The sequence below is a fragment of the Zootoca vivipara genome, chromosome 7 (assembly GCF_963506605.1).
Source record: "Zootoca vivipara chromosome 7, rZooViv1.1, whole genome shotgun sequence".
NCBI lineage: Eukaryota > Metazoa > Chordata > Lepidosauria > Squamata > Lacertidae > Zootoca > Zootoca vivipara.
This window is the reverse complement of record NC_083282.1, coordinates 65,286,051-65,314,039: the sequence shown is the minus strand read 5'-3', so window position 1 is coordinate 65,314,039 and position 27,989 is coordinate 65,286,051. Positions and strand designations below refer to the sequence as shown.

Sequence of the window (27,989 nt, the reverse complement as noted above, 5' to 3'; positions counted from 1 at the left end):
GTTTGATCTTCTTGCAGTCCATGGGACTCTCAAGAGTCTCCTCCAGCACCATAATTCAAAAGCATCAATTCTTCGGCGATCAGCCTTCTTTATGGACCTTAGAGACCAACAAACCTTAGAGACCTTAGAGTCTCTAAGACCTTAGAGACCAACAAACAGTGAGGGTTGTCTTAAGTGTGTATTGAACCTCTTGGGTAGATAAGTGCTTATAATACGTTATAGATAGATAAATGTAGAATGAGCCTTCTGGTGCAGGAATTCTTTAGATGTCAAGCACATGTCTCCTGCTGACTGTAATACACAAAAATATATTCATATGGTGTGGTTTCCTCATGTGAATCTTCTAGTACCTAGTACTGTCCTTTCCCTGGTTGAAAGTTACAATATTGACAGACGAGGCTTGTGTGTTTTGTCCCCCGCCCCCCAAAGTAATAATTTTCTATTTATGTTTCCCAAACTTAATTCTTTGTTGATTAAATCAAAATTTCACATGTGTAAATTAAAATAGTCACTATGCTGAAGTGTATTCATAACTTACAGGCAGCCAAGTTTAACAGAATACTGAAAGTAATACCATTGGTTTGATATTGTAGTTTAAGCCTTGCTGTTTGTCTTTTGAAAAAACAAAATATATGTTCAGCACTGATGTGGATTGTAGTACTCATTTCCACAGGGTTTTAGAAGTCAAGACTTTGTGACTCTGTATTGGTTCCAGGAAATTTCATTATGTATGGTGGACTGAGGCACATATGAATTCCCAAAGCGCATTGTAGCCTCTGGGCAATTTGGTATAAGAGGAGCACCATTCAATCTTTCTCTGTGTTCATAATATTGTGATAACCATACACATCTTGTTCAGCTGCAGTGTTAATGTCTAAAAGCTTCAGTTTTGCAGCCCTTGAGCAAAATTCTGCATTGATGTCATGCCTCTGCAGTCCTTCTCTTCTAGACATTTGTAGTGCTGCTACCTGGATTATAATAAATTCAAGTTTATGTAACACTGCATGATTAACTTGTTTCATAGATTTGATATAAGCTCCTGAAATTTATATTTATTTTTTAAAATGCGGAATCACATGAACACTGGCAAGGGATGAGAAATCATGTTTCATTATACCTCCAATGCCTCTTAGGTTTTTTTAACCTTTTATTACAAGCACAGTGGTACCTCCAGTTATGAACTTAATTTGTTTTGGAGGTCTGTTCTTAACCTGAGGCACGCTTTCAATAATGGGGACTCCCACTGCCAACATGCGACTTCTGCTCGCATCCCGGGGCAAAATTTGCTACCAGAAGACCTACTTCTGGGTTAGCGGAGCTCGTTACCCAAAGTGTTCGTAAGAAGGATGGTATGTAACCCGAGGTTCCACTGTGTGGGAAATGTTTCATCCTCCAGATATTGCTGAACTATAACTGTCACCATCCCTGGCCGTTTGCCATGATTGCTGAGGCTGATGGGAGTTGTAGTGCAGCAACATCTGGAGGGCCAAAGGTTCTTCACACTTGTTTCATTAAGATGATTTGGGGTTCTTTGCAAACATGAGGAAACAGAAACCCAGAATTTAAAGAAATAGATTTATCCTTGTACAGTATTGCAGAACCAGTGCTGCTAATGCTGCTGTTCTTCTACAACTGTACACTAGATTGGCCATTTGTTTTTATCTGGTTGTTGAACGTTTGGAAAGTACTGTAAACGGTGCTGCATAAGGGACTTTGACACATGTCAATTATTGTGATGCCAGATGATTGGCATGTGGAGTTTCCCACCTATCTGTTGAAGGTGGCCTGCAAAGGTGGGGAAGAGATAAGCATCTGGTCTGCCAGGTCAAAAAAAGATCCCCACCTTTGCACAGTGTCCTAAGACAGCAGCTTCCATCAGGCTTTTCATTCTTCCCTATGATGGGTCAGGAAAAGTAATTTGGACTTCATCCCAACTTTCTTCTGTTTGTTTGGCCTAGAGCACCTGTATGTACGCTATTACACCTAGCAATATGCTTGTTTACAAAGCTATTGTACTACCAACCTTACTACGTATATGCTTGTGAAACATGGACCACTTATAAATGCCATCTCCAACTCCTCGAAAGATTCCATCAATGGTGTCGCCGAAAATTTTTACACATCACTCGGGAAGACAGGCGAACTAATATCGGTGTAGTGGAAGAAGCAAAGATCACCAGCATTGAAGCAATGATTCTTCAACATCAACTTTGTTGGACTTGTCATGTTGCGCGGATGCCTGATGATTGTCTTCCAAAGCAACTACTCTATTCCAAACTTAAAAATGGAAAGTGTAATGCTGGTGGTCAACAAAAGAGGTTTAAAGACTGTCTCAAGGCAAATCTTAAAAAATGTAGTATAAACACTGACAACTGGGAAACACTGGCCTGCGAGCGCTCCAGTTGGAGAACAGCCTTTACCAAAGGTGTCATGGGCTTTGAAGAAACTTGATCTCAGGACACAAGGGAGAAACATGCTAAGAGGAAGGCACGCTTGGCAAATCCACACCGTGATCAACTCCCGCCTGGAAACCAATGTCCCCTCTGTGGAAGGACGTGTGGATCCAGAATTGGCCTCCACAGTCACTTACGGACCCATTGTTAAAATCGTGTTTATGGAAGACAATCTTACTTGGCTACGAGTGATCGCCAAAGAGAGAAGCATCTAGCAAGTGGAAGAAATGTTTAGATTCATGTTCAAATACAATGCAATATACAAGTTAAATAAATAGAGAAAACTTGCCTGATGTATGGGTCATGAAAATCAGATGGAATATGCAGACATGTATCATGGGCCCTCTTTAACAATCAGAAGAAGGGAGGTGTTGATATTGTCACACAATGATTATACCTTGGCCAAGTCTCCAATACCCCAGAGGATAATTGATAAATAATAAATGCTTCCTGACTGAAATATTTTACTCTTTTAACTTTCTGGCAATTTGTTATGATTCCTGGATCAAGAATATCTAAAGAAAAAAAATCCTTGTGTACGGTCTGATTTGAAAAATCTAGATGATGAAACTGATGACAGCAGCCCGACCGTTGTCTCTGAAAACCCTGAAAAGTGAACCTTGAACTCGTGACTGATACTTTAGAATAATATAGGGCAGACATGGCAGCAGACTGGGCAAATACTGTAAAAGCTCTTCAGCAATAAATTAAAGAATTAGCCGTATGGGTTAAGGATACCTCCCAAACTGCCACAGAGGTTAGGGATCTTTGAAGCATAAAAGGGCATTAGAAACCTTGTAGAGGAACAGCTAGGTATAAACAGAGAAATGGGGGATTTGAAGGAATGCTGCTGCAGACAACCTTAGGCTGAGTTTGATGATGAAAATAATGCTATAAATTGATTACTGAGCTGCTTGCATGGCCGAATGGTCTGTTTCCTGAAATGGAGCTGACAGAAAGTGATATTGACAGAGCTCACCAGCCCCTTTACCCTAAGCCCAGGGCGGCAGACAGATCCGGAGACGACATTATACAATTTCAGAGATGCTGTAAAAGACTTGTTTTATTACATATCCTGCAAAAACGGACAATACTTTCAGCCTCCCAGCTACACACGACCAACTGTAGTTGAGTACTTTTGGTTGACAGAGAATAAAGGGGGGTGGCAGAGAGAAAAGGTGACCCTACCTACTTTGAGTTTAAGCCCCACCCACTGCCTATATGCAACCCCCAACAGATTATCCCCCAGGGAATGCAGATCTCAACATAAAAAAGGTTGCCTACCCATGAGCTAGGGGAGCCAATGTTCTGGATTTTGAAATGATTCAAGTAATAAATTTGCAATATTTAGAGTTCCTGCATTCTTTTTAATCACACAAATGGGATTTGTGCAGGTATGTATGTGCCTGTGCAAAACTTTTTCCAGAACTCTAGATAGGGAGCTGTCACTCCTGCTTAGGATGACAGTTTCAGCTCTTTGTGCATTCCTTGTGGCTGGTGCCCACTTCCATGTGCATCACAACAGGCTGACAGAGGGCAGGGTGTTTGACCCACACAGCTCTGTCTTCCCAACATCTCCCTACCACTCCCCCATCCTCCAGCACCCACAGCCTGCAGCAGTAGTCTCACTCTGCCTAATGATAGACCCTGACCGATGGTCCATTCTGTTCATGTTGCCTTAATGGCTCAAGCTGGGTTCCTTACGTTGCGCCCGGCAGGGAGAATGACAGTCAATAATGACACCGAAGGTTGAATTCAGAGAAAAAGTTTATTTCTCTATAGAGAAGGCACTTGGTGATGCTTCACGACAAGAGCAAAGAAAGACAGTTTGCATAGATTCTTATACGCTTCTTGGGCTCCTTCCCCCTCCTCAGGAATCCACTCTGTAAGTGTGCACACGTAAGAGGGTCATAGGTTACAAATACACATACAGGAAGATCCGTGTCCTGTCCTTATCATACACACATGCTGACAATGTAAAACTCAGCAACCCTGTACCCTGTACCATCAGCCTTCAGCAAGGCTGGCTTGTGCGTCAGACTGGTAGCATCAGACAAGGCCAGCCATTCGGCCTTGATAGCTAGCAGGGCATCCTGTCTCGCTGTTCCTTATGCTTACATTACACTTTGGCACAGAGAGAGAGGCAAAGAGAAAAGCAAGCATCCCCCGGAATATGGGGCTGAGCCACACAATCAGAATTATACAATGCAGACAATGCAAACTATATGATCAGATTTAGCTCAATAATACAATTAGCAAATCTCTTCCTACATTCACATCCGTAAAGCACTATTGTCCTTGGTTGTGTGTGCCAAGTCAAGCACTGGCTTTGACAGTGTTCTTTATACACTTTTCTCATAGGTACATTCCTTCTTGTGTTTTAGCCCCCTTGGGCAAAGACCCAAGAAGAAAATACATTGCTTACCTTAAATTGGCTTCCTTTGCTTAGCCACAAGTCTAGTCCCACAATCCATCCTCATTTCCTGCTTTAAGTGTGTCTTGCTCTTAGAAGGTACTCCTGTTTTTTGGCAGTTGTGATGAAAATCAAGATGCTGAGAGTCAAAATGCTTTTTCTGAGAGGGTGGGTGGGCAGGAGCACCATCTCCATAGTTAAAGTGCTAGAAGGTTCCATGAATGGCTCTGCACATGTTCTGATCCTGTATGTGTGGCAGCACTAATGACCTTTAACCCCAGTTAAAGGTAGGCAACTTGTTTTTCTTCCTCCAGGGTCTCTGGGTATTCAGACCTGTGGTGAGACAGATGTTCATCCCATTTTCCTATTTCCCAACTTCTTTGGTGGTCAAAATTAAGCTCTATAATTGAGGACGTCCCAGCTGAGTAAGCCAGCAGGGAAGCTGTTAACTTGAATATGACTTAATTAGTGTTGGTTTAAGAGACCCCAAGTGGGATTTCTTTTAAATGCATGTCCAGGAGGACTAAAGCTCAGTCAGAGCCAGTCAGAACTCGCTTTGGAGGCAATTTCATAATTGCCTGCCAGTGTCTGAGCTTAGCCATGAAATACTAATTGGTTCTCTGACATTGCATCTAAACGGCCTTGCTATTGTGCTGACTACTTTTCTTGTCTGAAATAAGTGGATAGTGAAAGTAACCATTAACAAGCCTTTAAAACTGGTGGGAAAGCAGAAGCTTGTCTGATTAATTCCTGGAGCTTTGAATCTTGAATGATTGGACTGAGCACACACCTTCTAGTGGAAATAAAAAAGTAAAATCTAGGAAAACGTGTGAACAGAATCTATGTAATGTTCATCCAGGAAGCTCAAAAAATTGTGCATACATGTAAATGATGCCAGCTTGGTTCCTTTTATGAGAGTATTTATTCTTAAATTCAATTTTGTGGCAAGAAAAAACACTGCTATGGGCAGGTGACTTTGAAACTGGTTTTGAAAGTGATGGGTAGAGATGAAGATAAATGCTTAAGGGACTTTTCACTGGAAGCTACTGAAGGACAACAAAATGCATATACAGTGGTACCTCTACTTACGAATGGAGCTCTGTCCGCCATCTTGGATGCGGTTTAGATAGGATTTTTTCTACTTACGAATTTTTAGATAGGGTTGCTTCGACTTACGATTTTTTTCTCCCAATGCATTTCTATGGGATTCGACTTACAATTTTTTTGACTTAAAAATGTGCGTTCGGAACGCATTGAATTCGTAAGTAGAGGTACCACTGTAGTATTGCTGGGCATGTACTGAACATGACCTCTGAATGCTAGTTCCTGGGAATCACAAGTGGGTAGAGTGCTGGTGTGCTTAGGCTCTTCTTTGGGGCCTCCCATAGGCATCTGGTGGCCATGGTGAGAACAGGACATCATTGCAGAAGCCACAGTTTAGCCAGAGTATTCTCCCCTCCTTTAAAGATTGAACCTCTTTAATTGAAGAGGGACATTTTTGTAAAGCAAAGCTTGTGATTGTGACAGAACTGCTACCCTTAAGCAGCATTAGAGCTTTGCTCTCCTATAGCATTTTAGCCATGCCACTTTAGCCTTGCCTGGTTAGTGTTCACATCAGGACAGAGGGGAGATGATGATCAGACAGATGGAATTCCCCAACCGAGAGGTCAGAGATACCGTACAGCAATTCTTGACAATTTGCCTGTACACACAAATGCTTAAAGTGTTTATGAGGACAACAGCGCACTTGCAAGCTCCATCCTCAGTGTCCCCATGTGCTTGATCTTCCTTGTGTTCCATGCCTTAAAGATCTTGGGACCCAGGATACTTGAATGAGTGTTTTTCTCCCTTTTGGCCTACAGAATTGTCACAATCCACTGAGGAGGTCCTCCTGGTTGTGTGGCTGCCTATGGAAGCATGGTTTGTAGCCACTAGAAAAAAGGCTTTTTCTGTGACAGTACCTGTACTATGGAACCACCTTCTCTCTGAGTTTAGGTTAGCACCTGCATTAATGTTGTTTGGGCACCTTTTAAAAACACATTTCTGCTTGCAGATCTTCACTAGTGCTTTATTTCTGTATGTTATAATTTTAATTCTGCCTTAGTTTTTCAACTGCATTTTCTTCCTGTATTTTAATGTACTGGTATGTATTTTAATACTGTTGCACACACCACCTTGGAACTTGACATGGGAGGTGGTATAGAACTGTAATGGGAGCAAATGGATTGATTTTCATGAATTTCCTTAATTCCTGTGTTTTGCTTTGGTTGCAATATTAGGTTTTTGGATTTTTAGTTTACAATCATATTGTGCTAGTGGAGAGAGAAGCAGTATGGACTGGCAAGCACTATTAAATCATCCAGTGGAAGGAGTTGTCTCTAAGGCAGCTGGGGATATCTCAACTTCGTTCATTGCTTGCCTACATTTTAAAGCAGATTATGAGGGGTTGTATAGGGATTTTCACACATTCCACCTTTTCCAAACCCTTCCCCAGTTATATGTGCATATTCCCATTTGTAGCCACAGGAAAATGTAGCTGGGGTGGATCTGCTGTTTTGCCAAAGAGTTGTTTTTAAAATCTACAACGATGGGGTGCCTGCTACAATGAAAAAATCCTGTATATAGGCATGCAGATTGTCTTCTGGAGTGCCCGTGTAATCCCTTCCTGAAGGTCTCCATCTCTAAAATTTCAATGTGCCCGCTTATTTTTGCCTCTTGATGTTTTGTCACATGCTAACTGCTAGTATCCAGCTGGCAGGGCTTTCCCTTCTAGTCTGAGAAGCCTGCTGGCACACTTAGATAGACATTTATGTTAATTGACAGCACAGAGACATATTTCTCTGTCTTTCAATGCAGCTGGGACATGTCCCTTCTTTACTTGTTTTAGTTCTGGGGAAGGCCTGTAGAGACAGATTCTGTATCTTTTGCTTTCTGTCACACCTTTACTATACCTGAAGGTTACATGTGAACCATTTCTGGTGCAATTTCATGTCAGTCTCGGTGGTTGATAAAACAGGCCATGTTTGGCCTTTTCAGCCTAACTGAAAATCAGTGTCCTGGTCTGTCAATTGGCATGTCATGGTTGGTGGGTTAAGTTAGAAATAAAAGATGAAATTCAGTGCTGTGCTATGACAAATGTTCTGTCTGTCTGTGAAAGTATTGTGGAAGACAATCCCTCTCTCCCCAATGTGCTGTTCTCAGGGTTCTCCTTTGCCCCCCTGCCAATTTTGAGAGGGGTGTAGGAGGAGGAGAATAAGGTGAGAAGAGTAAGGTAAAATCCCATTGCACAAGCAGAAGTTCTTGTGCAGAATTCCACCCAATACATATAGCCTGCCTTAGAACAGGAATTTGAGTAAGATATTATCTGCATGTTTTTATAGTGATGCTTTTTGAATTTGGAGCTCTTTGAGACTTCCGCCTGACCGCCGAGCTGAGTGGACGGGAGATTCCCGGCACTGGGAACCTCCGGCGCGCTGAAGTTCCATGGAAAATAGGTTCATATTTTGAAACAAAATTAAAAAATTCCTTCCAATAGCACCTTAGAGACCAAGTTTGTCATTGGTATGAGCTTTTGTGTGCATGCACACTTCTTCAGTGTGTGCATGCACACGAAAGCTCATACCAATGACAAACTTAGTTCGTCTCTAAGGTGCTACTGGAAGGAATTTTTTAATTTCATATTTTGAGGCTGAGTAGCTGCTAAATTGTTGCAGTCATTGCAGACCAATGTGTTCTATTGATACAGAAAGAGGCAGCTGGTGGCAAATGCTCTTATTGATGCTGGCTTTTTTCATTTTCCAAATAGAATGGGTGGCCAGACCCCTCCTTCTCAAGAACAGTTTTCTTGTCTATGTTCCAGAGGGTGAAATCACTCCCCACTGTGACTTGGGTGCTAAGGCAGGGGGTGTGATATGTTAAAGCTTGCAAATGATGAAGAGCAAGGGATAATTATTTGTCTCATCAAAGCTTTAGTGTGTTAAAGCATAGACTTCAGTAGTGCTGCTCAGTGCTGGTGACTCTGAATAAATTAGCACTTGTTGTCATGATCTCAGTAATGCAGAGGAGGAATTGTGTGTTGAGAAAGCAGTGACTGCTTTAGCTGCAGAGCTGCTCCATTTCCACAGTGATACTGATAATTACTCACTGATATATTGGCACTTGCATGACACTGGGAGCTCCTTCTGCATTGATGTCTGAAAGTTGAATGGTAAATAAGTGCTGGCACCACTTCTCATTTCTGAAATAAGGAAGGCTTTCCCCCATTTAAAGCTGTGCATTTGCTTTGTAGTCTCTGAGCTGCATTTTGTGGCTTCCTATCCAGAATCCATGGTAGAATGTTGAGTTTTGATTAGAACATTGATCTTTCCTTTGGCTGGAGTAGCCAGAAAAGCAACACCTCGGACTCTGCAGCATATTATCATTTATCAGTGGTCCTTGGTAGTTCTGACATTATTTAATCAATAATTCTTTGAAACTGTGTAGTCTTCAGCTTGGAAGCTTGCCTGTAAATGACTTTTTATATTTAGTCCTCACTCATTACCAAGTGGTACTTCCACTTTTCATTGGTTCACCCCAATACAGAATACTTTCTCAGGCTTGCAAGTCAAAAGAGACAAAATGTTTAGCTTGACTGCTGAAGTATTGTTTAGATCAGAGACACACAATGTAAATATTTACAGTATTGTAACCCTATAAGAGCCATATTGCTGCTGGTGGATTTATAGGTACAGTATGTGCAGAATTAGGGCTCCCTATAGCTGATGGCCACCCAAAGTTATTTGTATACTGTACATTGTTAACTGGGACTGTTAACATTTGAAACATAAACCTATGAACCATGAATTGCCATTGTTGAATTCTGCTATTTCAGTTTATTCCATTGCTTCCACTCTTTATTTCTACTACTTCCTGATTAAAGTGCATTGCAGGAGGATGGACTAGATGCCCCTGGGGTACTTGGTGGAGGCTTGTGAATTAGGACAGGGGTTACCAACCCAATTCCTGCATTGGCCTTAATTGGTGTCCCAGAATGGGGCACCAGGCTCTGAGCTTTCTTTTTCTTCTTTCTAAATTTAAGTTTCTAGTCCTTCTAGAAAGAAATTATGAAGTATAATGTGCTGTTTTTGTTAAATGAGCCAGACTGACGGCTCCTGCCTGTTTTTAGCCAGTGAGTGAAGTCAGAGTTGGGACTGGTAAGTGCTTTGTTTACCTGTTGTTGGAATATTGCCAGAAAATGCTGTATCTTAATGACTACCTTAAATTAGAGTTAGACAACAGTATATGCTTTGCTGTCTGGTGAATCTGTTTCTCCTATTCCTATTTCTATAGCTTGGGAAGTAAGCGGTGGTTCTTTTTATCATTGGAGAGATTTTTTACTTGACTGCAATTCAAATCCCCAATCTTTTGCACTTGCAGTGGAGGATGGGGCAGAGGGCTCATTTCACCCAGCCCTAAACACAGCTGGCATGAGTTTCCTTGCCTTCCACCCTGGCTGGCATGAGCAGCAGGACTGTGGATGTGGTGGTGGCTGCACCACACTGCCATGTCCATCAGCCATCTGGCAGCGGCTAGGATTGGTCTTTTTTTAGTCTCTTTTTATCATTTGCAGAAAGCTGATCCTAAAAAACAACTTGTGTATCACATTTTACTCTAGTCAGTTGTTTTAAATGCATATATAAATGTTTAACACCAGTGGTATATACAGTGCTGCATTTTTTGAATTGCTTGGCTATGGAACAACCGTTATGATTATTCTCTTTGTTTTCTTTAGGAAATAGTATTTCTACAAGATTGCTTGAAGCATATGGCTTTCTGAAAAAGCAACTGAAAGATATAGTTTCCTTTTTCTGATGCTCTCTCTGTGTCAATGAATTATGTTTTTATTGAGCATATGAATGTGAGGTTTGCTGAAGAATTCAAAGTGGGCTGGATGTAAAATAAGTTTGTTCTGGGTATAAGCTTTCATGTGCATGCACACTTCTTCAGATACACGTGTATCTGAGGAAGTGTACATGCACACGAATGCTTATACCCAGAGCAAACTTAGTTGGTCTCTAAGGTGCTACTGGACAATTTATTTATTTATTTTGACTGCGTCAGAGCAACACAGCTACCTACCTGAATCTGGAGTTTCAGCTCTTCTTTGCTTCCTTCTTTGGTGCAGTACAACTGAGCCCCCTAGCTCTTTCCATTGCTGCTTATGTCATCCTGAGCTGTTACTCATACTTTCAGGAAAAGTGACAGCTCAACTGAGAAGAACCCTCCAGTGTAGAATTATCTTCACATGTGAGCACACACTTTTCCATGGGGTCCAGGTAAAAGTTGGATCCAGTAACCTGTTTCCTTGTGACTCCTCTATATCAGAGAGATGGGACATAATATGCTAGCTGATTACTTCTTGATTTACACATTTAAAAAACTAAGTTGGCCTTTCTCCCATATAGAAAATTATGGGACAGGATTATTCGCCAGAGAAGGATCTTCTTCCACTAACTCTCATTTCATTATCTTATACAGAAGAAATTATTTTTAGAGTCTCTCCTATTTTGCAGGTTAGGGGGGAGAGAATATTCACATTGAAGGTTCTGAAGGTGCTAGCTCTTTACACAGTATCTCCCTCCCTGTGGAACACCCTCTAATTGGACGTCAAGGAGATAAAGAACTACAGTATCTGACTTTTAGAAGACATCTGAAGGCAGCCCTGTATAGGGAAGTTTTTAATGTTTGACATTTTATTATGTTTTATATGTATTGGAAGCCACCTAGAGTGGTTGGGATAACCCAGCCAGATGGGCAGGGTATAAATAAAGTATTTCTATTATTATTAATAATAATTTCTAGTATTATTATTATTATTTCTAGTATTTCTATTATTATTATTATTATTTGCACAAAACCACTAAAATCAATGAATGTGTGAATGGCTTTAAAAAAGTACATGGTAGGTGTTGGGCCTTGATGCTGTTTGGGACCCTAGCAATGGGATAAGGAGGCTTAACTATTTGCCTCCTGTTGTGATTGCAATCTGTTTGGGGACCCTGCATCTACTATTCGCAACAATAGTAGCTTTTCTTTCAAAGAAAATACCCCTACCCCCTGGCAAATCTGGGTTAAGACAGGGGTAAAGTATTAAAGTCCTGCTTTCCCCCAGTCACAGCTAGATTTCACCATTATTATTTTTCCAGGCATTTCTCGTTTCTGCTGTGGGGAGTGCGGAAAGTCTAAAGGAATCAAAAGTTGGACCAATTACAGTATGTGCATCTATAATTTTAGTCTACGGGTGAGGGCAGTAGAGATGCAGAATGTTAAGCGGTCTGGTGAAAACAAGTAAACAAAAAGGGGCAAAAGAGAAGAAAATTGCCCGCTTTACTTCCTAACCAGGTATTCTGGAGTTAGAGTGAGGTCTGCTCTGTCCTAAACATCCAAGAATGCAAGCTAGCTCTAGTTTCTATTCCAGGACATGATGAGAAGTCTTGAGGTTTGCATTCTTGGTCTGCTGCTGTCATACTTATTTATTCAGAATGTGTGATGCAAAGATAACAAAATGAAATCAGTTTCTATATGTCAGCCTCTTTGTGGTTACAAATTGTACAGCTCATAGCTGGAATGCATTTCATGTCATAGGGTATATGGCTTGAATCTGAACCATTGTATCCAAGGAAGAGTTACCGTAAAACTGAAAATATTCTTGACCAATACTTGTAACCCCATTCTTTTTTGTCACAAATATTGTGCACTGTCTTAATAAGTGGAACACCCCATCTTCATTGTGTCAGATTTCAAACATTTGAATTGTTAAGGTGCCTTGATAATTATTTGATTGAAAGGCAAGGTAACAAATACTGTATTTAAAGCATCCTTCTTGGTAGAACGGCATATACATGGAAGTTACAAGAATATAAGGGGTAGTACCCTGACTTGGGAACATCCTCTTCCAAGAGGTATGCCTGGCAGCAGTTTTACTGGCATTTTGGTGCCTGGATAAAACTCACCTGTTCACCCAGGTATTCATTAGTGGCCTGGTGATGACTGCATATTATTTTGGGGTTTTGTGTGTGCTTATTGTAGGTATGTGTGGCTTTCTGTGAACCAGGGAAAGTTATCAAAGTTGCCATTGCGTCCATGTTGGCTACCCCAGCTTCAGTGGTTAAGGCATGACTCACTCATTCAAGAATTAAACATGGTCAAGGTTTAAGAGGCAGGCAGCAATGTTCATGAAAATGTTCCTGTTATAACTAATGATCAGGAAAGCATACTCTGTGAAATTAAGGGTTGTATCCTTCACAATAATGGTGCTTGTAGAATAACCTGCTCACATAATGGAATTTCCCCTTGATCTCCCCACCCCCACTCCCACCCCACACATACCCTCCCAAACCTGCTCTGGTGGTACTGGAACAGATCCGGGTGCCCTCTTGCCATTGTTTGCCAGGCAGTGGAAACTTATATTCCAGAAGACTTTTGTCTCTGGTTTCCTTTATACTCTTATGTGTATTGTGTGTGTTTGTTAGCTTATTGCTTTAAGGATAGTAAATCATCCTGAGTAAAGATTTTGCATTATAATAGTGAGATACTAATCTGTTTGTAAATAAATATTGCTTTCTTTCCTAGTCAATACTTTCTCTCCATCAGCAGAAAAGTCTATCATTAAAGCATACTGACTTCAGTCTCTGGAAGGAATGCACAAACACGCTGTCAGTGATGGTGCTATCTCCAACATTCTGCTATGTCAAATATGAAGACTACAATAACTTGAGCTGATCAGGATCTTCATGCAGCTCTAGCATTCAGTAGCATCCTCTTCAGTAAAGCTTGGCATTGGAATCTGTATTTACATATTAATAAATTTCAGACTGTTTTTTCCTGAGAATGCATATTGTCTTCTGCTGGTGGCATCCAGTACCCTCTTTCCGGGTAAAGTGGTGCTGAAAAACCTCTTCCCAGAAATGCTTGACATTTATCTTCTTGTAACAGAAGCAGTTTCAGCTTGAATGACTCTAACAATGTGATAAATTTCCCCCTTGAGTATATTTTTCATCAAATTTATGGATAGATTCGCCTTGCAACTCTTTCCTTTTTGTGTGGATAATCATTCCTGAGAAGATAACTGATTTCTGAGCTTGTTACTGATTTTATTTTGATGCTAAAACAATTCATTGCACTGGTGTAACAGTGCCTGAAGTTGCTAGCCCAGGAATTACTAAATCATAGAATTGGAAAGGACAAAAGTCTACTTAGTCCACAGGCATGTGTGTGTCTACATATGTGGGTATATGAGCACCTACACACAGCAGAAGCACCACATACCTGAGTCTGTGATTGGGGGAGATGGTTGAGTTGTGTTATCTGCACTGGCTACTGATGTGTTTCTGTGCTGGTTATTCTCTTTAAAGCCCCATACAGTTTAAAAAGAGGATATCTAAAAGTCTCTTAACATAAATCTGCCCACTCTCTTGTAATCTGGAGAGTCCCTATTGCTAATACAGTGGTACCTCGGGTTACAGACGCTTCAGGTTACAGACTCTGCTAACCCAGAAATAGTATCTCAGGTTAAGAACTTTGCTTCAGGATGAGAACAGAAATTGTGCATTGGTGGCGCAGCAGCAGCAGGAGGCCCCATTAGCTAAAATGGTACCTCAGGTTAAGAACAGTTTCAGGTTAAGAACGGACCTCCAGAACAAATTAAGTTCTTAACCTGAGGTACCACTGTAGTTATGGCTTACCTAGCAGGAATGTGAAATAATGCTTTCCCTTCCTTTGTAGAGCTGGCTGATAGAGTTTCTATTAAGCCACAAATATGGCATGGAATGGCGGGGTATGAATACAAAATTGTTGTTGTTGTTGTTGTTGTTGTTGTTACTGTTACTACTACTATTTATTTATTTTCTCTGTCCTCCCTGTTTTTGCATATTTCTGGTTCTTTCTCCTTTTTTAAAAAAAGCTTTACATTTTCTTTTGTTTAAATCAGTTTTACGTCCATTCATTAGCTAGTCCTTGTACCTGCGGTGTATTATATATCAAAGCATGATCATCTGATCATCTGCATCTCATTGATTCTTACAAGAACATTTTAATTGATATAGTGTATCTCGACTTTATTATTTTTACTCCTCCACTTTTTTTCTTTTCTGTTTATTTGAATTAAGCTTTGTGGCAGGTCCTTGTATTTTTATTCAGCTTGTATCATACCTACTTACTATAAGTGCTCAATAAATAATAAACATTACTGCTTTTTTATTGTACCTGTTATCTGGACATGCAGAAAGGCCAATAACTAAGATAGAAAATAGAAATAATGTAAACAATATTCTTTGGAAATGTGGTGGAATGATGCTAGTGAACGTGATACTTAATTCCAAGACACATCCTTATAAAAATGGGCTGAGGAAATAGAACCTCAAACATGATAAAAACAATCGAAATGAGGGGAAGTGGTTCATAGCATCTAGAATCTATACATAGAAATATCATGTCTAAATTAAGGGTGGTAACAAGAAACAGATGGTAAACAAGTTAATTGAAACCTGTAGTGCAGCTTGCTGTAAAAACACCCTCTTTTGGATTATCTCATGGAAATAAAAAAGGCAATATACTAATCTTAAGTTCTTGAGAGGAAAAAAATTGCAAAGCAATAGATGGACACTTTCCTAATGCATAAAATGTTCTTTTTTCACAGATTCTAGATCAAGAGCGAAGTACGACAGCTATTTCGCAAAGGCGTAACCTTGCTGGGAGAGTGACCAGTCTGCTCCGATGCCACTCAAGACTTCACAAGCCATTGGCTGACCTGTCTAAGCTGACTTCCTGCTAACGATATCAAGGAAAATGAAATATTTCATGGGCTTCCTAATACTTCTGAATCTTTCAAGGCAGCAAATGTGTGTGTGTATGTGTGTTGAAAGGGGACATCCTGTTTTCTGAATGACAGAGAGCTCTGCCATGGCTGGTGACCATCACTGGAGGGGTCTCAGGAATATATGCCAGAGTTATCTGGAACAACCCTCACAGGATTACCCTTCAGTCCTGGGGTCTTGCTGGTCTTAATTACTTTATGTATTTGATGTTAAAAATGCTCTGATGACCTTTTCAGATGTTGATAGATGTAATGTAAACTTCAGCTGTTTGCAAAGAGAAATGGAGGGTTTACGGACCTTACCATGCAGCCTGCATTTGACAGATGCCACAACCTGCAGTTGGCTACAGTAACCATGTGACCTTAGCTTACTGTTTATAGAGCCTTAAGAGGCATCCTGAGGAGGAATTCCCTGCCAGTCTCTTTTCTTACTGTAACGCGGGGCATTTGCCAAGTGTTGCCATGATGTGTGAGGTAATGCCCACCATCAGCGAGAGTGACCCCTTGGGGTCACAGCCGGGCTCTGATTCTGATGCCAACTTTGAACAGCTGATGGTGAATATGCTTGATGAGAGAGACAAGCTGCTAGAGACTCTTCGGGAAACACGTGAGACTCTGTCTGTGACTCAGGGCCGGCTACAGGAGACCGTGCATGAGAGAGACCAGCTGCAGAGGCAACTGAACTCTGCTTTACCTCAGGTAAGATAAATGCACCGATTTTGTAGAAACTAAAAGATGGTAACAGCAGGAAAAGTCATGGGCAAAGATACTGGCATGCCAGGACAGAGGGCATGACTTTCTTAGTCTAATTTGAGAGGATATGGCTAAAGTTGGACATGAATGTAATGCATAATGCATTGGTTTCTCATCACTGTAGGTGCTTGCTGGAGATGGCGTTTTGAAACCTATTCTAATTTCCTTCTAAATTGACTGCATAGCTGCTTATAGCGGGTATTACATAATACTGCATTTCCTGCTTTAGCAAGGTGTTAATACTTTCTTGCTCCCAATATTTCAATAGCATCGACAACAGTGTCTTTCTGTACTGACTGGCACAACTCTACAGTGGTTTTGCTCTGACTAGGAGATAGTGCTGGAAGACCACCAGTTGGCTTCACTGAAATTCATCCTGTTGGATGTAATAAGAGTCTAATCTTGCCTTCTAAGAAATTTAACGTCCATATGAAATTTAACATCCATATGAAACTTGTGGGTAAGAACATAAGGGAACCTGAGGTGACATACAGTATATCATCAGTGATGCCTAACTCTTTTTATCCTTGTCCTTGGATCCAGGTGTGTGGATTCTCTGAGAAAAAGCTTAAATGTAATTAAGATAAAGTGGAGTTGATAGTCAGCCTAGGAGCAGGTGGGTTGCCTCTTCTGGAGGGGCTTGCAGTTCCCTGTGAATGAGTAGTTTTACCATTTGGGAGTGCTCAATACAGCTACAGTGGTACCTCGGTTTATGAACACAATTGGTTCCGGAAGTCTGTTCATAAACTGAAGCGTTCATAAACTGAAGCGAACTTTCCCATTGAAAGTAATGGAAAGTGGATTAATCTGTTCCAGACAGTCCGCGGAGTACTCAACCTGAAGCGTACTTAACCCGAAGCATGGGTGTAATTGGTTCCAGAAGTCTGTTCATAAACTGAAGCGGTCATAAACTGAAGCAAACTTTCCCATTGAAAGTAATGGAAAGTGAATTAATCCGTTCCAGATGGGTCCGCGGCGTTTGTAAACCGAAAATTCGTAAACCGAGGTGTTCATAAACCGAGGTTCCACTGTACTTTTCCAGCTGATTGTTTGTTGGAGAAAAACTAGACATTGTTATACATGCTGTAGTAACTTTATATATACAGTCATAACTTCATATGTCTATTTATCATGCAGTTCCAAGCAGGATTTGTGGGGCTCAGGAATTACAGGCCTTGGTCACAAATGGCCATAACTGCACCCATGTCTGTGATTGCAATGGAGCTTAATGCCCAGGAAGGCTGTTCTGAAAGCTTGTGTAAGGAACATAAAATCTGGTTCTTGGGGAATTGGCCAGTTGCCACATGTAAAATACTACATTTAGCAACTGAATGTTGGTCTTTATTGTCTTGTAGCTATTTATTTAAAACTGGAGACTGCCTCATTGCCCCAGGCTAAATTCCAAGGAAAAGAACTGTTCAGTCATAATTGTTTGCAGTTTTATTTCCAGAGTTGTTCTAATTAATTTCTAACACCTTAACTAGTAGTGTGCCAATAACAGAATTCCTCTGATATTTGTAGTCCTTTTAATTCTGGTTCTCATTTTTTCCTAAGTCAGCCTGTATAGCTCAGTTGTTTAGAGTGTTGTGCTGATAATGCCAAGGTTGCAGGTTCAGTCCCTGTTTGGGACAGCTGCATAGTCCTGCATTGCAGGGGGTTGGACTAAATGATCCTTGGGATTCCATCCAGCTCTACAATTCTGTGATTCCCTCCTGACTCAACCTTCATGGAATTTGATGCAGCAGTGTGCTACCTGTTGGATCGTTCATGATGTGTATGTACATGTAGTGAAGGTTATTCTGTAACTAATTAAATGAGGTAAAGGTAACTTGCATCTTATACTTGATTACAGCTTTATGCTGAACATCAGAAAATAATTAAATAACATCAGAAAATAATTAAATAAAATTTGTGCATGGGGGCGGGGAGGAGGAGTAAGAGTGAGGAAAAAACGGCCAGCAATCCGTCAGTCTTTGGGAGAGTGGTTGAGAGAGTAATTGGAGTGTGGAGGAGAGTGGAGGAGATAGCAGAGAGTTTGGGAGGTGGTTGGAGAGAGAGTGGAGGAGGCCAGAGAGACTTGTGGAGGAGTTTGAAAAGACATTGCGGGAGGTTGGAGTGTGGAGGAGGTACTTTGAGAGAATTGCAGACTGCAGAACAGCCCCCAAACACAAGGTATCATTGTCTTCAGCTGCTGAGAAACCAAAGAAGCAGAGGGTGGCTCCCATGCTGGAAGAGAAAGTGGTTGTGCTGGACTTTTGAAGGTCCAGCCCCTGTGCCATCAAGGTGCATAAGGAGATTTGTGGGGAGATTTGTGGCAGCAAGCATACCACTAACTGAAAAGACCAGCCAGGTCAAGGCCTTGGTGACGATGGAGAAGGCATTGAATTTGTGGCTGGAAGACATGAATTGTAAATGTGTTCCTGTGGTGGGCAGCATCTTGTTCCAAAAGGCTCTTAGTCTCTATGTCCGCTTCAAACCTTCCACCACAGTTGTGGAAAGCCAGCCCAGTTTGGCGTAACAGCTTTAAGATCCACTTCAACCTCATGGATGTCCAAATGACTGGGGAAACTGCATCTGCAGACAAGAGGCTGCAAAAACATACCACGTGCAACTAAAGATGCTGATGTATGACAAGGTATATCTTCATTGCAAGTCTTCAGTGCAGACAAGATGGGGCTGTTCTGGAAGAAAATGCCTGAGGTGACATACATTGCCAAAGCTGAAAAACAAGTCCCTGGCTTGCAAAAGATCCAGTGACTCTGCTGCTCTCTGGCAAAGTGGCTGGATGTCTAATAAAGCCAGGCTTGCCGTACAGGTCTCCTTCCTGTGGTTTGGCAATCCAACAAAAAGGCTTGGATGACTTTTTCATCATTTCTGGACTGGAAGGAACGGAGAGAGCCTCAAGGAGAAACACCTGGAGTTTAAAGTGATGCTGCTTGTGGATACTGCTTCTGGGTAGCCCAAGGCACTCTGCTTTGCTTCATCAAGCCTCTGGATCATGGTGTGATTCACCGCTTCAAGGTTGCTTACATGAAGCTCACCTTCTCTTGGATGATCAATGTGATGGATACTTCAATATTGCCTATTGCGTCACCTACATCAAACAGACAGTGAATGCAATCAGGACTGAAACAGTGAATGCATGCTGACAGAACATGCATGTGCATGATTTTGAGGGATTTCCAAGCATTGCCACTGTGCTTGAGGACATTGTGCAGATGGCCAGGCAAGTGGGTGGTGATGGCTTTGTTGAGCATATTTAGGGGAAAAGCTAATTTGGGGCCAACAGGTATTGACTGTTGAAGAGCTTGAGGAACTGGTCAGATCAAGTTCAGAATGTGAGGATGAGGACGGTGAGCATGAGACAGCAAGCTGGAGCCTGCATAACTTTTATAAACTCTTTCAAGTAACAAAGCACACAAACGATCTGATTCCAGAGTTTGATGCCTCCATGGAATGCAGCCTCAAGATCAAGATCATTTGTGACATTACAGGCACTATGAGACCATAAAAGGAAATGCTTGACAAACCCAAGAAACAACAGTGGCAGTTGCCAATGGCCATGTTTCTGACGAGGAAACCACCAGTAGCAGCATTAGATGAGCCCACGCAACCCACCTGTGGTTCCAAACCACAGCCAAGCACTTTATCTCTTCCACACAAAATCCCCCAAAGCATCTATCAGCAAAAAAGAGGAGGAGGGAGACTAAGAGCTGCATTTGTTCCTCATTGGTAAGTGCAGCAATATTTTTTGAGGTTTCAAGAGGTTGCCCTGGCTTTATACAATTTTGCTTATACACTCAATGACCAGGAGCATAACCCTTGTGTAAGATGCGAGTTACCTGTATTACTACCTTTTACGTGAGGGAGAGCCAAATGTGAAGTTCTAAGCTAGCACGTAACACTGTAGGATATGAAGAATTTACCATCTTTTTGCAGTATGTTTATAAACAGATTGTCAAAAGCAGTGCTACAAACTCTTCCCAGCATTGACTTTGTGTGTGCCCTTTGCACAAGTACCTAAACTCATGAAAGTTTTAATAAACTTTTTTGACACAATAATTGTATTCAGTGCAAATTCATAATTAGCATTTTTTTCTACATGTACCCTAACATTAATACTGTGATGCTATAGAGTGCTTATTCTCATGAAAATCCACCCCTGATAACTGAGGGGAAGCTGAACAGGTTTGGTACACTGTTGTGGCGTGGTAGTACCAGCAGGTGGTGCTGAAATCTAGGGAAGACCCATAGCTGGTGCCCAGGGTAAAGTTTTATTTATGCTAGCGCTCTCTCTCTCTCTCTCTCTCTCTCTCTCTCTCTCTCTCTCTCTCCCCCCCCCCCGATTCAGGTGGAATCTGAGGTGTTCATTTACAATGCTGCAGGAACTGCTTAATCATGCCTTTGCCTGTTTATTTTCTCCCAAACTGTTCCATTCTGTTACGCTTTTAATAAGGTAAAGGTAAAGGTAAAGGGACCCCTGACCATTAGGTCCAGTCGTGTCCGACTCTGGGGTTGCGCGCTCATCTCGCATTATTGGCCGAGGGAGCCGGCGTATAGCTTCCGGTCATGTGGCCAGCATGACAAAGCCACTTCTGGCAAACCAGAGCAGCACATGGAAACGCCGTTTACCTTCCCGCTGTAGCGGTTCCTATTTATCTACTTGCATTTTGACGTGCTTTCGAACTGCTAGGTTGGCAGGAGCTGGGACCGAGCAACGGGAGCTCACCCCGTCACAGGGATTCGAACCGCCGACCTTCTGATCAGCAAGCCCTAGGCTCAGTGGTTTAACCACAGCGCCACCTGGGTTAGGTACATGCATAATAACATACTGTGTGTGATCTTCCTTTGTAAGAGAACTTGGATGCCTCCAGTCACAATTCTAAGTATGAACATTGTATCTTCTCAACATTGTTGCTTCTTTCGTGTATTCTTTTCGAACCCAAACATTTGTTCCTTGCTCACCATTTACAGTTGATTCATATTATATCGAGGGCATTAAATACAGATATACACTTGAAACAACAGTTTATATAGAGAAAAGATAGTGTTTATACTTGGAAGTTTGACTGAAGGCATTAAAGTTAATATTTGCCATAGGGAAAATATGTATACAAATACAGTTCCAGGGTGTGGTTAATGCCTCTATCTTAAAAATGCCTTCCCTGGATCCAGTAGAAAACTACTGTCCCATCCTGAGCAAGGTGATTGGCTGAGATGGTGGTGGCAAGCCAGCTGCAGGTACACCTAGAGGAAGCAGATTATCTAAACCCTTTCCAGTTTGGTTTCAGGCCTGGCTTTGGTACTGAGAAGACCTTGATCACCCTGATTGAAGACAGACAGTGGGAGTGCAGCCCTGTTGGTTCTCCTTGACCTCTCAGTAGTTTGGGGCGCTATTGACTGGTTTCTTTCTGGAGTGACTTGAGGATGTTAGAGTGGGAGATACTGAATTACAGTGGTTTCACTCCAACCTGCAGGGGCACTACCAGAAAGTAATACTAGGAGACTGTTGCTTGGCCCCATGGCTTTTCAGTTGTGGGGTCCTGCAAGGGTCTTACACCTGCTTTTAAAGGGGTTATATTTCCTGTGAAGGAACAGGTTCGTAGTTTGGGAGTGCTCCTGGATTCCATCTTGTCACTGGAGTCTCAGGGGCTTCTGTGGCCTTTAGTGCTTATGCTCAGCTAAGGATGGTTCACCAGCTATTGGAAAAGCTTGGCCTCAGTTACCCATGCTTTGGTGACCTGCCTGTACTACTGTAATACACTCTATGTAGAGCTGCCCTTGAAAGTGATCTGAAGATTGCAGCTAGTACAGAATTCAGCTGCTATGTTGATAAGTGGGGCATCCCAATGGGATGTGTCCTTAGAATTCTACACTGGCTGCCAGTGAGATTCCTGGTGCAATTCAAGATATTAGTGTTAGCATTTAAGAATCTAAGTGGCATGGGACTCAAGTACACAAAAGAGCAGCTTCTCCAATGGCAACCATCTTGGGCATTATGATAATCAAGAGAAGCCCTATTGGTGGTATTGCCATTGGTAGTTGCTCAGTTGCCCTCTTGGTTGCAGTCCCCTGCTTGTGGCATTCCTTACCTTGTGAGGTACACTTGATCCACAGCACGGATATATTACAGAAAGAATAAGCAATGCCTGAATACCAGTCAAAATGACTGTAAAATGAAATTGTAGCATTAATTTGCTTGAGATGGAAGATGCAGAAAAAATTGCTTGCTTGAGATGGAAGATTCAGAAAAAATATTGTGATAGTCAGTTCTTTTCTTTGTTTTCTCAGCTACTTTATTGACAGTGTTGAAATGAGATTTCTACTCTGGACAGAGCAGAATTGTGTTGATTGTTGGAAAAAGGTGTCTCGTGATCCCAGTCTGTACTTATTTGTGTAGTAATTTATTGTCTTTTGCTTGTTCCAAGGAAGGGAATGTTTTGTTACTAATGAGGCCAAATTACATCTATTTTCTTCAACAGGTATTCAGTACCAATATATGGGGGTGAGAGATAAGACTCACATACTCTTTCCCATTATAATACACCAGTGGACTTTACGCACAATGGTTTTTAACTGTTAATGAGCATGGAGGCGTTGCTGATTCTATGGCAAGCTACCAGCACTGGCAATATTTCCAATAGGATAACAGGGGCCGGTTTAAGCTCATCAGAGAAATGATGACAGTGCTGTGGATGCCTTCATTATACTAAGATGTACTTGGGCTACACAGGGCTCTTAGGCTGGTGACAGAAGGTATGTGGATTTACCTTAAATTATTGCTATTAAGTGCTGGGTGCTATAGATAAAGGTAATATTCAGTTTTGCCTAGGAATGACATAAGAAATCCTCAGCCTCCTTTATGTGCTGTGCATCCTTTATCATTTCATAGTGCAACAGTAGAGCACAAGCCTTCCATGCAAAAGGTTCCACCCACAGTATGCCTTTGCCTAGGCTGTTACAAGTAAACATAGAAAATTATGTAATAGCACAATAGTTACCCATTATTGGAGTATTTCAGCAGCCTAGAAGCCTGCAAGATTTATGATAAAACAAGGTATTAAGGACAGGGCTTTCTGCCTTCTCTTACCTTTTAAGTACTGTGAGTGAAGCTGGGTTGAGCCAACTATTTTCTCTGGGCTCATCATATAGCAATGTAACTTCACAAGCATGAAGCGGAAGAGAAAGTGCTTTGTATTATTTCATGTGACATTGAGACTGAATAGGCTAGAGTAGGTCCCTAGTGCCCAGAGAGCTGGATGCTGCTGCAGGCCAGATGAGTTTAGGCCACAGACTGCATTTAGTTCACAGGCCAGGAGCACCCTGTTCCAGCATTATCTGTGGTAAGGTCAGCAGTATCCAATTTGACTGTATACTGTCAAACAGGTGGAGGTTGTGAAATTCACCTCAGAGAGGTTGATCTTGCACAGAACAGGTCTCTGGGGACATGGCTTTTTCATTGCCGACCCCATTAGCTGGTAGTTGAAATCTGGGCACCATAATGGGTATCTCCCATATGTTTATTATTTAAACTTCAGTGCTTCGAAGACTTAGAAGGGGATATATTTGGTCTGCTTCCCACATTACTCCTCCTGGAGCTGAATCTGGAAGTCATTCATACAAAATCAGAAAGTGGATTTTTTTTTTTGCAAGTATTTGAGTCATACAATGGTGTACTAAGCTGCTCCTGAATTCTTGGCACACCACTATCTGTCTTTCAATGAGATGTGAGTAAGTATTCTACCCTTCTCACACACGTTATAATTTTACTCAAAGGATGCATAAAATCCAAGCCAAAGTTTGACATGGCTTGAATCAAAATATACCTAGGTTTATTTATTTTTGTTTATTTCACAGCTAGATTGCAATAAAACCTCCAAGTGGTTTAAAATAAGAATTACCAGTAAAGAAAATAGTTAAAAACAACTATTTAAAACATTCAAAAAATAATTAAACTCAATTATATGCTTAAAAGCCAGGTTAAAGTGCATGTCAACATTTTACATATCTGGATAGGCTTGCACAAACAAAAATGTTTTTAGCAGGTGCCAAAAAGAGTATAGTGAAGGTTGATTGCCACTAGGAACAGCTGCAGTTTTAAAGCATTACAAAGATTTTGCACAGAATCTGACATTAACTGACATGGAATTTTATTGTCTAAAGCAGGCACCCCCAAACTTCGGCCCTCCAGATGTTTTGGACTACAATTCCCATCATCTCTGACCACTGGTCCTGTTAGCTAGGGATCATGGGAGTTGTAGGCCAAAACATCTGGAGGGCCGCAGTTTGGGGATGCCTGGTCTAAAGCAAGTGCAGCCAATGTGATACCCTCCTGAAGTTGTTCAACTATAATTCCCATCAGCCCAGTCAGCATGGCCAGTGGTGAGGGTTGATGAGTGTTGTAGTCTGTCAACATCTGGCGAGCATTGTGTTTGACTACCTGTGGTCTTACCATTCTTACTGAAGAAACTTGGTAGACATGACATTGTGGCACTTCGCAGCTTCTGGGCAGGAGGATAATAAGCCAATCCTAATTGTAGTTGTCACTGTCTCCTTGTTTCATGCAGATGATTGAACGTGTGTGTGTGTGTGTGTGTGTGTGTAGTGGGGATGGTTGAGTTTACCTTCAGTGAAATGCAGACAAGATTATTTGAAAGCAGTCTGAGTGGCTGTTACTAATATTGTGTGTCCAAGGCTCTGAGTCTCATGTGCATATCTCTCAGAACAGAAGAGAGCCCAGGGTTGGGATTAACCTTGGCAGCCATGTTCTGAGGTGATTATTTAGCAGGTCAACCATGAACCCCAAACTGAGACGCTGGGCCCTGCAGCATGCTGCAGAGCCTAGCCAAGGGTGTGACAGCTCACTTTCTGGCTTGTAGTGAGAGGGGGGAGGACCTGTATTTTTAGAAGGGGGAAAGAAACTCAAATATTTTGTGCATTATAGTACTACCAACCCCAGGGTACTTCACATTCAGCTGAGCAGCAACAGCAGTCTGCAAGAGCTTGGCAAGGGAGGGAGAGCTAAGCACTCAGCCAGGCAGGCTGCTTACAAGCCCAGTATGAGCACCTTCTGGCATTGACACATTTTGGTCTTTCTGCTTCCTCACTGAGCTGAGTGACCTTCTGCCCTTGGCAAATTCCCAGTTGGGTCAGCCAGATCCAATAAATTCCAAGCTGGTCAAAAGGTACCCTGGCCCTAAATGGGCTCTGCCGTAGCTGATTATCAGGCACACGCCCCTTTGTGGCCTCACATGCTCAATGCCCACGTCTTGGATTGAGAGCCACAGCTCTGGTGTCTGCACTCATCCATGTTGAGCAGCTGGGCAGAGAGCATGCCAGGTCAGCCAAGGGAGGGTTACGCCTCTAGGGCTCTGCAGCCGCTTGGATTAAGGGGCTATGCGGATTTACTCTCTGCTCTTGCTTCAATTCCTCTCCCTCCGACGTTCTGTATAGGGAACATGCAAGCAATGCAAAGCAAACTAGGTCATTGCAAAGGGACTTTGTGCATCTGTGAGATCCTCTGGGGGAGGCTGCTGGCTCTCCCGGCTCCCAGCTTCTGCTTGTAGCATTTTTGCCTCCCTTACCAAGTCACACTGCTGCCTCCCCTGGATCTTGAAAAGGGATGTGATTAGCACAGGCAGCAGATGGGGAATTTCCGTGAGCTCCAAATGCCTCCTCTTGACAAGTGCTTCGCTGACACTATTCCAGTGCCCAGTTCTCCTCCTCCTGGACAGACAGATTCTGCAAGAAGCAACTTCCTGCTGGTTTGAACCTCAGGCACCAGGGTCTGCAGCAGGGCATGGAACTTAGGCTGCCTCTACCCTTCATTTCTGGATTTAGTTGCTGTTCTCCCCTCGGCCTGGCAGAGTCATGGATTTACAGATCAAGCTGGCTATGATTCCCCAGCATGAATACAGGGAACAAATCCATAACCATCCATCTGTCCAATGGCATTAATTTCAGCATGTACATGTATCAGGTAAGCAGGATACCCCTTTGCAGTGTCTGCCCACCATAGCTTTTCACATTTTCTTGGTAGATGGAAATACTCCAGGCTCTTAAAGCAAGTGTTGAGGCCTATCTGAACCTCCACAGCTGCTTTTCTTCTAGTTCTACTTCTTTCAGGAGTTGTGTTGCCTATAGGCATGGAATTCTGTTCATATTTGTTTCTGTTAAGAAATGGAAGAATCAGTGCTATTGTTGTTGTTTAGTTGTGTCCGACTCTTCGTGACCCCATGGACCAGAGCACTCCAGGCACCCCTGTCTTCCACTGCCTCCCGCAATTTGGTCAGACTCATGTTGGTGGCTTCGAGAACACTGTCCAAGTGCTATCAATGCTATAGGCTACTCCAAATGTCTTGAGGGGAGAGGGGAAAAGAGCAGTGTTTGGGGATACTCTCACTTTCCTATTCATATTGAAATCATAGAATCATAGAATCATAGAATCATAGAATCATAGAGTTGGAAGAGACCACAAGGGCCATCCAGTCCAACCCCCTGCCAAGCAGGAAACACCATCAAAGCATTCCTGACAGATGGCTGTCAAGCCTCTGCTTAAAGACCTCCAAAGAAGGAGACTCCACCACACTCCTTGGCAGCAAATTCCACTGCCGAACAGCTCTTACTGTCAGGAAGTTCTTCCTAATGTTTAGGTGGAATTTTCTTTCTTGTAGTTTGAATCCGTTGCTCCGTGTCCGCTTCTCTGGAGCAGCAGAAAACAACCTTTCTCCCTCCTTTATATGACATCCTTTTATATATTTGAACATGGTTATCATATCACCCCTTAACCTTCTCTTCTCCAGGCTAAACATACCCAGCTCCCTAAGCCGTTCCTCATAAGGCATCGTTTCCAGGCCTTTGACCATTTTGGTTGCCCTCTTCTGGACACGTTCCAGCTTATCAGTATCCTTCTTGAACTGTGGTGCCCAGAACTGGACACAATACTCCAGGTGAGGTCTGACCAGAGCAGAATACAGTGGTACTATTACTTCCCTTGATCTAGATGCTATACTCCTATTGATGCAGCCCAGAATTGCATTGGCTTTTTTAGCTGCTGCATCACACTGCTGACTCATGTCAAGTTTGTGGTCAACCAAAACTCCTAGATCCTTTTCACATGTACTGCTCTCAAGCCAGGTGTCTCCCATCTCCCATCCTCAATAAGGCCAAACTTAGATTCAAATTTTTTTTAGGGATATGCGTCCCCCCGCGTTCCCCCAGAAAAAAAAGCACTGGGGGAGAGTATTGGGCACAGTTAGTCCTATCAGGTGATTCCCCTGACAGTTCATTGAGTACAAACAAAAGAGCAGTTGACCTTTGGGAGCTTCTGATTTATTGTGGTTTGTTTACCCTAACATGCTTGAACAAACAGAAACCTGCAGGTTTGGAATTTAGAAGTGGGAAATGCCTAAGTATGAACACATAGCCTGTTGGTTTTTCCCTGCTGTTTGAAGCTACTTTGTGAGCTGCCCACTGTACATCATGGTAAAATGCCTAGATCTTTGCTCTATTTTGAAGG

The 27,989-nt window shown here is 42.2% G+C and overlaps 1 protein-coding gene across 11 annotated transcripts in view; it reads left to right on the top strand.

The window, feature by feature from the left end:
• PPFIA4 (PTPRF interacting protein alpha 4) overlaps window positions 1-27,989 on the top strand; it is a 106,755-nt gene that overhangs the window by 15,835 nt on the left and 62,931 nt on the right. For 10 of the 11 annotated variants that reach the window (XM_060277209.1, XM_060277207.1, XM_060277204.1 and 7 more), the window contains exon 2: window positions 15,542-16,417. In XM_060277209.1, the coding sequence (XP_060133192.1) occupies window positions 16,181-16,417 (237 nt within the window). In that variant the 5' untranslated portion in view covers window positions 15,542-16,180. Of the gene's footprint in view, window positions 1-15,541; window positions 16,418-21,566; window positions 26,451-27,989 lie in introns of those variants that run through there. The other variant, XM_060277208.1, reaches the window with a different exon arrangement.